This window comes from Lathyrus oleraceus, chromosome 2 (assembly GCF_024323335.1).
Source record: "Lathyrus oleraceus cultivar Zhongwan6 chromosome 2, CAAS_Psat_ZW6_1.0, whole genome shotgun sequence".
NCBI lineage: Eukaryota > Viridiplantae > Streptophyta > Magnoliopsida > Fabales > Fabaceae > Lathyrus > Lathyrus oleraceus.
In genome coordinates this window covers 417361161-417374731 of record NC_066580.1, presented here as the reverse complement: position 1 = coordinate 417374731, position 13571 = coordinate 417361161, and the positions used below count along the sequence as shown (strand labels likewise).

The 13571-nt window shown below is 38.3% G+C and overlaps 1 protein-coding gene across 1 annotated transcript; it reads right to left on the bottom strand.

Annotated features, from left to right (window-relative positions):
* Window positions 1-3060: 3060 nt before the first annotated feature.
* Window positions 3061-4773, bottom strand: LOC127123503 (uncharacterized). The gene has a single exon (XM_051053713.1). The coding sequence runs from the start codon at window positions 4771-4773 to the stop codon at window positions 3061-3063; it is 1713 nt and encodes a 570-aa protein (XP_050909670.1).
* Window positions 4774-13571: the final 8798 nt, after the last annotated feature.

Below are 13571 nucleotides of genomic sequence, written 5' to 3'. Positions count from 1 at the left end.
TTTCTTCAACCTTACGAATCAATTCATCCTGATCACTCTCCTCGATGGCACTGACGAAAGCATCCCCATGTGTTGGCATGGGATTGGTGTTCACGTTCGGGCGTCTCGGAGTGAAGGTGACAGCCTTTGCTTCAATCAAGTCTTGTACCCGATTTTGAAATGCAAAACACTTCTCCAGGGTATGGTCGGGCGCTCCCATGTGAAACTCACAATGGGCATTAGCATCATACCCGGGTGGATATGGAAAAACAGCCGGTTTTAGTTCCCTCAACGTCAAAAGCCCCTCCTTTTGCAAGTATGGGAATATTTGGCTATAAGGTACTGGTAGAGGATCAAGTTGCCTTCTTGGAGGCCTTAGCCTGAATTGTCTTGGTGGCGCGGTGTTCTGCTGTTGACGATGTTGTTGATGTTGTGGTTGATACATTTGTTGTTGATGTATGGGTTGTTGATAAGGTATGGGTACCACGGCTGCGACTTGGCCATATGAATCCTGCTGCTTCCCCTTATAGCCTCTGGATATAGAGTTCGTATCACCTTCTTTTTTCTTCTGGAAGCCTCCAGAATACTTTTTCGGTGTGCTAGGGGCTACCACAGCTCCTGGAATCTTTCCATCCCTCAACCCTTTTTCTATGCGATCTCCGATTGTGACTAGATGCGCAAAGTCGGACGCTGCACTACTTACCAATCTATCAAAGAATGGGTCCTTTAGGGTGTGCACAAATATTCCAGTCATTTCCTTTTCAGATAATGGTGGCTCTACCTGGGCAGCCAACTCTCTCCATCATTGGGCGTATTCTTTAAATGACTCCCTTTCTTTCATGGCCATCCCTTGTAACTGCATCTGGTCGGGCGCCATATCTAAGTTATATTTGTATTGACGGAGAAATGCGTCAGCCAAATCTTCCCAGTTTTGAATCCGCCCTTGCTCTAAGCTCATGTACCATCTTAGAGACGCTCCACTTAAACTGTCTTGGAAACAGTGTATAAGCGGTTTGTCGTTTTCAGTATGAGCAGCCATTTTCCTGAAGTACATTACCAGGTGACTTCTTGGGCAAGTCTGGCCTTTGTATTTCTCGAAATCAGGAGTCTTAAATTTAGTCAGGATGACCAAATTTGATACCAAATGTATGTTCATGGTAGTGGCGTCGAAGATATTATTCCCCTCTATAGCTTTGATCTTCTTTTTCAAGGCACGAAGTCTATCTGCAGCAGGATCTGGAAGTATCTTAGATTTCGGTTGATCAGGCACATAGAAAGCGTCGTACGGGTCATCTCCCATTTCGGATCCATGATGAGTAGACGCATCAAAGGGCTCTACACGATCCCCATTCCCTTTGCTTCCTACCGGTATATGAATCAGACTCTTCTTGGTGTGGATTAGGGGTGTTCAAAACCAAACCAAACCAATAGAAAACCGCAAACCAAACCAAACCAAACCGAAACCGCAAAAAACCGCATTTGGTTCGGATTTGTTTGGGTCATTTTTTAATAAAACCGCACGGTTTGGTTTGGTTTGCGGTTTGTGTTTTGCAAACCGAACTAAACCAAACCAAACCGCATTATGTTACAACTCAAAGTTCACTTATCCCACATCCAACCCAAACCTCAAACCTAGTATGCCTTAACCTTACAATTACAAACGATTTTCTCTTAATCACACTTAGGGTTTCAATTTCAACCTTCTTAAATCTCTCATAGTAGTATCACACATTCTTCTCATCTTCTTTTCCATGTAGGTCTCGCCTATTCTACTCTAATAAGTCCTCTATTGTGTTCTTTCTTTTTTATCTTTTATGTTACTATTTTCTCTTCCAATTATGTTTTTATTGCACTTTTCTTCTCAATCTCGTATCTCTTATGTTCTTTTTTCCATCTTCTCTAATCTCTCATCTCATATGTTTTTTTTATGTTTTATTATAATGTCTTTGATATTATTTTATGCTACTATTTATATTTGTCTTTTATTCCACTTTTGTCTAATCTGGGTTTTTGTATATTGAATGAAACATTTTTGTCTAAATATGATGAATTTTGATGTTATTTAGTAATGTATGAATGACTAAACACAAAGTTATGTCGTTATTTATAGGAGTATATATGGCTCAATAAAAATATTATAAAAAACCGAACCAACCGAACTAACCCAAACCGCATTGATTTGGTTTGGTTTGGTTTGGTTTTATTTTTAAAAGTCAACATAACCAAACCGAACCGCATGCTTTTTTCTCTTGCGGTTCGGGTGATTTTTATCGCAAAAACCGCCCAAACCGCACCGCAAACACCCCTAGTATGGATGAAGCTCTCGTCTTGTTGGGCCAATCCTGATGTGCTATCATTCTTCCTTGCCCCAGCTTCTGCATCCAAAACCCTCTCTCTCTCTGGGCGATTGTGAGCATTGTTTCTAACAGTTGATCCATTTTCTCTTGGATCGCATTGATGTCTGTCCTCATGGTAACTTGGTTAGCCTCAACTTGCTCTAACGTTATCTTGTAGTTGTTTCACGTCTCATATCGGTGTTGATTAGTCAGCGTTGCTGGATAAAGGGTACAAAAGGTTGGGTAAGTTTTTTTTGTTTTTATGAAGCATGATGCATAATGAGGATGCGAATGTTATGCATATTTTATTTTCAGGGAATCGTTCGAGTTTCATTAGTTGTTAGCAATTCGGAGAAACAAGAAATACTTAGAATAAAAATAATGGAGTAATTCTAAACATCATTCATTCAAGTACATAACGTAGGGGTCCAAAAGGCCCTAGTTCAAAATACATTGTCAAAGGAACAAAATATAAGACATAGGAAAACTAAACTGCAGGCTTTCTGGCTTGGAGCTCTTCTAGTGCTTCCTTGAATCTCTTTAGCAACCCTCTACAGAGCAAAATGAAACTGATTATGGCTGGAGGAGTGCTATCTTCCTTCAACTCTTCAACCGCGTCTCTTAACTTCCATGGTAATTCTTTAGCCGCCCAATTACAGAACCCCACCATCCAATCGAGCTTCGTATGGAACTTATCCATATCTCCTTGCAAGAAGTATATGGTCTTCTTAAAGGATTCATAATCTTAAATCATATACTCTCGTTCCTTCAAGCATATGGAGTTGTCTTGGTGTAATGACTCTAGCTGGCTCTTCCAATAGCTGGCAGACTCTTTTACGTCTCTCACTTCTCGACACTTCTCCTCCCATATTATGGGTGAAACCCTAGAAGCTTCGGTGGCTATATTTTTGAGTCGGCGTTCTTGATCCGCTTCAGCCTTTGCATGACGAACATAAATGGTGAGTTCTTTTATCTGAGCCCCAAGTGTATCTCTTATCGTCTTGTTTTCCTTTATGGCCAGATGCCACCAATGCTCATTGTCCTGACATTCCTTCTGGGCTTGTCGTAATTGACCCTTAAGAGTATCTAGACAAAGGTCAGCTTGTTCTAATCGCACCTTGATCTTTTTCCTTTTATGCTCCTCTTTGTTAAACTTTTCCACATGTGCTTGAAGTTGTACATCCTTTCTCTCAAGCTCCCACTTTATGGTGTTTTTCTCATTGATGACTTGTTGGAGTTTTAACTTCAACTCTTCATTTTCTCTTTCTAATTTTGCCATGGTGATCTTGAGTTTATCCACTTCTTCAGTAGGGATATGGGTGAGCTTAGGTTCAGGAAGAGGTACAGGTGTCCGAGTGACGAATGGCATTTTGATCATCTCCACCCTTTCCTTTACCCAATGAAAATATGGTTCTTTTGTAATCCCATTAGCTCTCCCCAAATTAGCTCTCCCTTTTCGATTGACATTCTTCCAAGCCTCTTTGATTCGTTGGAACAAGCTAGGATTCTCAACCCCAAAGCCAAGCAACAAGAAAGCTTCCAAAAACCTTGCCTCTAGAGGGCCTTCCATTGGGTAGCCAAGCTGTCTTAGTGATAGAACCGGGTTAGAATTCACACATCCTTGAGTTCCAATAAGTGGTAGATTAGGGAAATCTCCAGAGCTGAATATGATGTCCATGTTGATGTATTCTTTGGAATACCAAGAAAGACCTTCGGATCGGAGCGACCCCAATCTCTGAGGCCAACTAGTATCTGTCTGTTCTACCCAAACACCTGTCTTTGGAAGATGCTCAAGAAACCACTGATATAGTAAAGGAGCACAACAAGCAATCATTTCTTTCTTCTTGGTGTACCTATGGCTCATGTAATAGTAAACATCAGCTAACAAGGTGGGTACTGGGTTTCCGGTGAGGAAGATGCAGATAACAACCAGGTCTATGAAACCATCCATATTTGGGAACAGGATGATGCCATAGATAGCCAACGCAATAGCGAAGTAACAAGCGTCCCAGCTTTCTGCCTTTAGTAGGGTATGAGCTCTTTCCAAGAGAAAGCTTAGCGAAAATCCTTTGGTATTCCCTTTGGTCTCTAGGTTAGCCTTTACTTCCCTTTCGTCCATGTGAAGCGTGCTAGTAATGATCTCAAGGGGCAAAGATTCATATATCCCTTCAAACAGTGGCTTGTTCTTCATAGGAATCCTAACAAGACGCTCGAATTCTTCCAACGTTGGTGCTAGCTGGAAATCTTGGAATGTGAAACAAGGTAGGTCATAGAATTGGGCCAGAGTGACTAAAGTTGTATGGTCCACTCGTTGGTTGAGCATGTTGAGCAGATTGCCATAATTCTTCCCAAAATTGATTCTGTATACCGGGTGCATCTGGGAGACCAAGTCACGTAAGCTTCTTAGATCGGGATCTTTAAAGTTGAAAGAGTAAATGTTTCTTTTGCTTGATTCCATGCTTCTTGAATTCCTGCAACTTATGATACTCAGATTCCTTGGAAATAAAATAATATGAATGTCATGTTATGAATAATGCTATGCATGCCACGGGTAGGTCAACATACGGGCCGTGAGAGTGGGTATCCTCGGTTACTAAACAAAACCCCTTTGGGAGGATGCTAAAGTTAAGAGGTTCCTAAAGTCATCAATCATTGTTTAGGAAGGTTATTGTCATGACGAAAGCTCATCCGCCAATAACATCCCCAAAAAGAGTCTCGTCTGGGTGGGGCCTTCGTATGGTCCCAAAGAGGAAGACTCATAGTGGGTCTATACTACACAACTCTCGAGTCCAAGGTTCTAATAAGGTTCTCAGAGTCATAGATCGAGGTTGGGAATACTACTATAAGGTAGTAATACGCCCAAGGGATCTCATCTGATTGGGGCTTTCGTATTAACCCAATAAGTCTGAGACTTTTCAGGTAAATACTACATAACCGCCGGATATAGTGGGTTAAAAGGTCCCTAGAGTCATTGATCCAACTTGAGAATACTATCGTCTTGACGAAGACTCGTCGGGCAATAATATCTCAAGAGAATCTCCTCTAGGCGGGGTCTTCGTATCTTCCCAACAAGGAAGACTCCTTGTGGGCGTCCACTACGCAACCACCAACTTAAACTTATGGTTTTTCTCAGACTCGGGTGTAAAGCCTATCTCACAAAGTACCACCAATCAGAGAACCCCAATAATACATAGCCAATAAAACACCAGACAATATTAACAGACAATACATAAACTGAACTAAATTAGGCTTCACTCTCTTTTGCTTGGAGCTAGTCCCCAGCAGAGTCGCCATCTGTCGCATCTCGAAAAATGTGATTCCTCGTGATGGTCGCGGAAAAATTATGTTCGAACAGATTCGCCACCGAACTTTATTTATCCCAATAAAGGAATAGGAAAATATCGGTTAAACCTTTGAAAAATGGAAGAATGGTTGTTGCAACCATATTCGGGTTCGGGAGTCGATTACGCGAGGGGAAGGTATTAGCACCCCTCACGTCTGTTGTATTCAACGGGAACCTTTTAGTTCTAATTTGCAATTTGAGTGTTAGCTTATGTTGTTTGTTTTCTTTGGGTTATAAATATATTGAAAATAGAAATTGATGGGAGCCTCAGAAAGGGGAAAAGGGAGGTTTTTATTAGTGTGCTCGCGAAGATACAGCAATCTCCTACCTGCGTATCCTTATGGTGTAATAAGGAAATCAGAGCATTTGTAGTTCGGGGAACTACGACTGGTTGGTGTCTTTTACCGAACAGCTGTTTAGATCGCGTTCTAAAGGCTAAACGATGGCTTGTCTACTCTCGGCGGAGGCTTAAGCACTAGTTTGTTGTGCGCATTAGAAAGGATTAAATAGTGTTCTTTCTGAAAAGATTTTTGGTCACACGAGGGTGAGAAAGGATAAACTTGATAGGTTAAGATATTTTTGGTTGGATGACGATTACTCGGATAGTCGAGTAAGACAATTCGTATCCTAATAGTCGAGAGAGGGAATAGAAGACTCTAGACCACTTCCTTTTTCATCCTTAATTATAAAAAGGACTTAATAATAGTTAAGGTATTTTGAATGGATGACGAATGCTCGGATAGTCGAGTAATACAACTCGTATCCTAATAATCGGGAAAGGGAATAGAAGACTCTAGACCACTTTCTTTTTCATCGTTTAATTATGAAAATGATTTTAAGTATGGTTGATGTATTTTAGAATAAACGACAAGTGCTCGAATGGATGAGTAAGACAACTCATATCCACACACTTGAGGAGAGGAATCGAAGACTTAAGACCATCTCCCTTTTCATACAGTTTGTTGTAAAAATGATTTGATTCAGTCATAAGTTTGCGGAAGAATGACAATTGTTTGACTAACCGAATAAGAGAACTCGTATTCAAACGATCGAGGAGAGGAGTTAAAGGCTTAAAACCATCTCCCTTTTCATTTCGTCATTACAAGAATGATTCGTTTTAATTGTGTTTAGGGGGATAGAAATGACGACTATTTGACTAATCGAGTAAGAGAACTCGTATTCAAATAATCGAGGAAAGGAGTTGAAAACTCAAAACCATCCCCCTTTTCATTTCCAAATGAAATAGTATTTGATTGTGATCGGGTATTTTAATTTGATTTGAATAAAAATACTCGACATCGGATCGAGGTTTTAAATTTGTGTTTTGTGGATATATTGTATTATTTAGTGAATCAGTCATCTACTCGATAAATTAAAATCGAATAGGTCTCATTGTAAGAAAGCCCAAGAGCAAGCTATGTGAGGTTGATGGCGATGCTAAAAGCGACTGACTTACAAGGATATGTGAATGGGCTTAATATTGGATCGATAATTATTGGATTTCTTTAAATGGTTTGGTAAATATTTGACGTGGCCAATAAGTGGTCATCATTATGACAATAAAACACAATGCACAATTTTGGATGAAACAGACATTTGTATAAACAAATTAACCGAGCATAATGTAAACTAATAACTCAAGCAAGCCTCACAATAAAAATAATTAACCAAGTTAAACGTTAAGAAACAAAAAAAAAAAAAAATATTAAGTAAGATATTAATTAATTAAATAAAATAATTAATTGGTTAAATAATATAAAGTTTTCAATTTAAATAAAACAAAATGTATACATAAAAAAACAAGAGAGTGTGAATAATCCACAAGAAAAGTGGGCATTCTAGCCCAAAAAGGCCCAAAAGGGCGCTCACAATCAGCACTACAGGGGTGCAAGAAGTTAAATCATATTTAGGCCTAAACCGAAGGCCCAATCCCAAAAGATGATCTAATGCTCCCCTGGTCAATCTTGTTGACTCAGACCAACAAACCCTAACTGTCATATCCAAAGATCTGACCTAGTCAAAAGATCAAACGGGTTTTAAAAAGAAGAACACTGTCATGTGGTGGAGGGATCCACACGGGATCCCCTGGTTGACTCAACAGTCAACCACACGCGGCACACTCAGGGCAAGCCACTTGGCCCACATGCACGGTGAGGAGGTAAGGCAATATAAGCCCCCTTCAACAGAGATTGAGTTCATTTGGAGAACTCAATTCTCTCTCCTCACACCAAAATGGTGAAACACTCTGCAAATATTCCTCTCCCTCTCTCTGATCGACTCACCGGAGAAGAAGGTGGCAGGCGGCCATCCACGGCGGCGCCGCCTTCAAGCTCCGACGAACAGTCAAAACGAAACCGTACCCCCCTAAAAACAACCCTCTGAGTTCGAATCTGAACTCATAAACCCCATTACCAAACTCTAACACCCGGATCGGGATCTCATCTCAAACCCTAGAGTCAAACCCAAAACCAACCACGGCGGCTTTGCACGAATAAATCGCAGGTTCAACTAGGAAAAGCCAGGAAGAAGCGAAGTAAAGGAAGCATGGTGGAAGAAAAAAAACCTAATGTCTGAATCAAGTGGTATTTGAAGCAATATTTCAAGCTTGGATGTTAGGGGTTTCTGTAAGACCCCAATTTTGACCCTAAGATCCCTCATGAAATTCCATCATAAGCATTAGCATTGGGATCATATCTTGGCATCCTCCTTACCCCTCTTTCATTGGGTTTGTTTTGGGAGATATCACCAAGCATTTTGTGATTGTATCATACTTGTAAATTATCATTTTTACTAACCAAAATACCAAAAATATGTCTATCTAACTCTTTTGTAGGTAGGGCGTGATCTCCTTGATTCATTGATCACATCTAGGGTTTGAGACCCTCATGAACAAAGAGCACAATCAAGAATCAACTCAAAAATAGTTATGATCATCATATATGAGTCCCATTTTCTTCTACATGTTATATTGATCAAGTTTGCTTCAAGAGTTTGAGGGTGATTTGCCTTGGAAACCCTAGTTTGACTGGGTATCTTAAGTAACTTCTCCAACAAGCTATCTCACCAATTGATCAAATTTCTCAAGGGACACTTCAAATTTCATCATCTTATGCATATATGATCTACCATGACCCAATAAAGTCAAGAGAATTGGAAGTTAGCAAGTTGGTTGATGGTGGTTGGCCAGATGAATCCATCTGATCAAAACTGGGTCTCCCTAGACCCTATCTCCTACAATTTTCACCATATGAAAATTATTCCAAGATAAACCTTACTCTAAATGACATTATAAACAACTTTCATGTTGAGACGTAGAGCTAGTTTTGCATGGAAAATCATTTTCTATGTTGAAACATTATAGGTCATTTTGTCTAAACCCTAATTTGAAAGTCAACTTCCCAAGGCCATAACTTGCTCAATTTTTATAAGATGAAATATTTCCAAGTTGCACAATTAAATTAAGTGTGTCTACTTCAACTTTTATGTTTGGAGTGGGAGCTAATTCAACTTTTTTGAGCATGTGATATGAGGCTACATTATAGGTCACTTTTGACTTATACCAGTGATCAAGTGATTTTGCCAAACTTCAAAAATGCATAACTCTATCATTTAAAATCCAAATGGCATGAAATTTGTGACCATTTTTAAGTTCTTTGATAGAGCTACAACTTTGATGAAGACACTTTTCTCATTTGAAGCTCCCATAAAAAGTTAAGCAAGGTGGAATATTGGGACATATGGCTTGACACTTAGAAAAATTTTGATATGTCAAATTTTTCCAAACTTCCACCTCAAATATCTTCAAGTTCCAAGCTCCAAATGAAAAAGTGTTCAACATGAAACTTGTTCCTCTTTATCTCACCTTTCTAAAGAGCTAAAATTCAGGCATTTTGGATGAGAAATGCATAGGTTGCACATGGCTTAAACAGGCTAGTATCATGTGGCAAGAATCAAACTTCAAACAACAATGCTCAATTGCCTTGCAATCCAATCCACCTCCAATGCATCTGAACTTCATTTTGGACTTTTAAACAATCATTCTTGGGCCTATGCGCGCCCATGCACAATGCTTGCATCATTTGCCAATTTTGGAAAGTAAAAGTGAATGTGCAAATATCATTTAGTTCCCCTATAAAGACAGTTGCTTATGATCAGAATTCACACACACCTTGCGCCAACTTTGAATCCCCACAGAAAACCCTTCACATTAAGAGGATAAACCTGAAAAATTCAGTTGAATTTGAGCTTGAATCTCCACTGTTTTGGAATTCAATTCTCCAGGAGTCCATTGATTCTAAGGCATTCCATTCCTCTTCTGCAAGCAATTGAAGTGAAGCCAAGCACGAATTAGATCAAGATCTAGCAAGCTCAGACCTCCATTGAAGGTAATTTGCAGAAAATTTGATCTCTTCGACTCTCCTTATTTCTTGCTCAATTCTCTTGATTATTATGTTGGCTGAAATCCTACCAATATAGGCAAGGTGTTTGGGTTGCTTTGAGGTCAAATTGAAGCAACTTAGATCATGAACCTCATTTTTCAATTCCACATATATCTCAATATAGTTGGAATTGGAAGAAACGGATGTGATATTTGTGCTCAGTGATGTTTTCTCTTTAAAATCATGTCCATGTTTAAAATTTTGGTGATGGTTCATGATGACCAGTCCGGCGAAGCTCGCCGGAGAAGACAATCGGAGCTCTGGCTCCGGTGATGAGTTGTCTTTGGTCTAAACCGTGTGATCCATTTCTCATGTTATAATCTCAGCCGTTCCTTTTGATTAACATGTTTGCAGCGCAGTTGACTCACGTATTGGTGGAACGCGCACTGTGGATCATCAGATATGCCACCTCAATTAATGAGGGAGATCTGATGGTCCACGTATTTTATCATTTTTTTGAATTTCCATTTAATTCCATTTTCTTCAATAATTCGTAATAAATTTAATATTGATCCATAAAATATGGGATTTTCACCAAAAAATTTCAAATATTTTTCTCTTTCATATTCTAACTTAAAATTATTTTTTGGATCATTATTAATATTTTTCATGAATTAATTGATTTTTCATTGGTTTTTAATTGTTTAAAAATATTTTTAAGTGTCCAAAAATTATGAATTTTTTTATCCAAGGTCCTTTGACCTTGTTTGACCTATGATAAATCACATGGCCATTTATTTGGTGTTTTGATGTGATTTTAGGATTTGGACAAAACATATTTGAATTTAATGCATTATTTTAATATTTTTAATTGAATAAATCCCATTTTAATTGTGTTAACCATTTGGATTGACTTATTTGAGTTTCTCATTTGTTGTTGGCCTTGGTCAAGGTTGATTTGACTTTGTCAAGTTAATATTATTGGATTTAGGGGATTGATGGAATGTACATTCCATCTCCCAAAATGAATGAATAATATTAATTTGGTAAAAGTCCTCCTTTGACCAATTTGTGATTTCATTCCTTTCCCTCTTCATCTAATTCCTTTTCTTCATCCATTCATTTCAATTGGCCAATGACATCTCAAAATCCTAATGCTAGTTGATTGAGAGATTAACATGAGTATGGATGAGATTAGCCACATCTTTGCATTTTTTTTTTGTGGTATGTTTAATGAGCATAGTTCTTAATACTATGTCTCCAACATGCATTAACACCAAAAGTTTATTGCCCGACCTCAAATAGTTGTGACTTTTACATAAGTCCAATTACGATTGTTTAACATAGCGCTAAATTTTTGATACAAAAGGCATAAGCATTCTAGTTAGTGAGATTGTAAGTCTCCCCTCTTCCATGGTATTGTCTGGAAACTTGGCCTTCTTTCCTTCCTTTGGAAGATGTTTTGCTTCAAGGATCCATGCTTGTGGCAAGTGGGTTGAGTGTTCTCCAAAGAATATCTTAAAATCAAAAAGCAAACAAAACTAACTATTAACTTACTAACCATTAACTTTTACTTTCAAGCTTTTACTTTTAATGCAATTTACTTTTATTATCATTTGTCATTGTACATATCATTCTAATTGTTTACATTTATGCAATTTTTTCTTTGTCCACTTGGACCATATTGTGTAATATACTTTGTTGCTTTGTTTGTTTGATTGGTCTTTGACCATTAATGTACATAATAATAACAAAAACCCTAAAAGACATTTGAGTGGACTGTTGTTCGATCTCCCCAATTGGAATTAGAACTTAGGCAACATTCCTTTACTAATGGACTTGGCCAATGCCAATTTGTTGAAGAACTAAGAGCTTGCAAGTTTGAATTCATCTGATACATCATTCTAGACCTCTCCAGATTCATCTGCAACATTGATCCTTATTAAGTTGTTATGTTGAACATGTGACTTGTGGAATTCATCTGTTACATAGGCCATTTTGAAGGAGATCATGAAGTGGATAAGCTTGGATGAGGCCATCTTTATTTGATGCCTTTGCTCTTCAAGATTGATATAATTGTGCATTTGTGTGTTGCTTAATCCTAAAAAGTGCAAGAGAATTCTGGGTTTCTATTGACATACTTGTCTATTGGATTGCTCCCATTTGGTCAGATCTTTTCAACTTTAAACTTTTAAATTCTTGTATATAGGATAGTCTCTTCATCTTCTCCCCATTTCTTTAATTTCAAAATCTCTCCCTCCATTTTCTAAACCTTCTTTGTGTGAACTACTTTTGTTCTAAACTTTGACCATTTTTGCAAAAGGTAGAAACTTTGGCCCCATGCCATTGCATTTTCAAACTTTTTTTCTTAAATCAAACTTGTAAATGAACTTAAATATACTTGACTTAAACATTCAAAAAGCCAAAAAGAACTAACTCACTCAAACAATTTTAGGCCTTTGTGCCTTTCAAGCTTAATTTTTGTTAAAACGAACATACTCACTTTGAAATTTATAGCACGAACTACGAGGTTTTGATCCCTCATTTATATGTTGGTACGTAGGTACAAGACCGAAGGTCTTGTCAAACACAAAAATATAATTAATGAATTCTTTTCTCATCCCCCCGTTCTATTTGTTTGTAAACATCACTTTGTACAAAATACATATGCACACAAAAAGAGCTCCCTAGGAGTACCTAGGACACTTTGGGTGCTAACACCTTCCCTCTGTGTAACCAACCCCCTTACTTGTGATCTCTGATTTTTATTAGTTTTTATTTGAAAACTTCTTACTATTTGGGTTTTCTTCGTACTTTTTTCCTTTTCCCTTGGAAACAATAAAAGCGCGGTGGCGACTCTTGTTAATTGATCTTTAGCTTATCAATAGCTTGATGATCATGAATTTCCCGCTACAGAAATTAAGTGGCGACTCTGCTGGGGATAAGTCTCCAGTGGGTTTAGCCTACTTTTTATGTGAATATATTTGTATATATGTGATGTTTGTATATTTGTATGTGTGATATAATCTGCTGGTTGTGCTTGGTGATTTCTGAGTGGTGAGATAAGTTCTAACCCGAACTTGAGTGCAATTAAGATAGGAGGATGGTATAGTCATGTTCGACTTGTGTGGAGTAGTCCTTAACAAGTTGGCTTGAGATCCATCTGCTCAGTGGAGACTCCTTTGGATTTGGAAATGTCACACAAGTATTTGTGGTTAGGCATTACTATTTCTAATTGGGTCTGAGAAGTTGAGGACCTTAGAACACCTAACCCATCTTGGCCTATTTAGGACGTAGTGCGGAAACTGTTCAGGTGTAGGCTTGATAACAGTTGTTACGCGATACTACACTCAGACGAGTTTCTCTTGAGAATATTATGGGTTGATGAGTCAGTCATCTTAACCTGTAATATCCGATAGATGGAATTAAGACTCTGGGAACTTTTTAGAACATGATCTACAGGTTTTTATCCTTAGTTCACTCCTTTGGGATGGTTCTTACCCAAACTCCATGTTCGTGACTTGCAACAAACCC

What these genes read in the sequence shown, in the direction of transcription:
- LOC127123503 (XM_051053713.1), bottom strand. Translation starts at nt 4,773, where the DNA reads ATGGAATCAAGCAAAAGAAACATTTACTCTTTCAACTTTAAAGATCCC.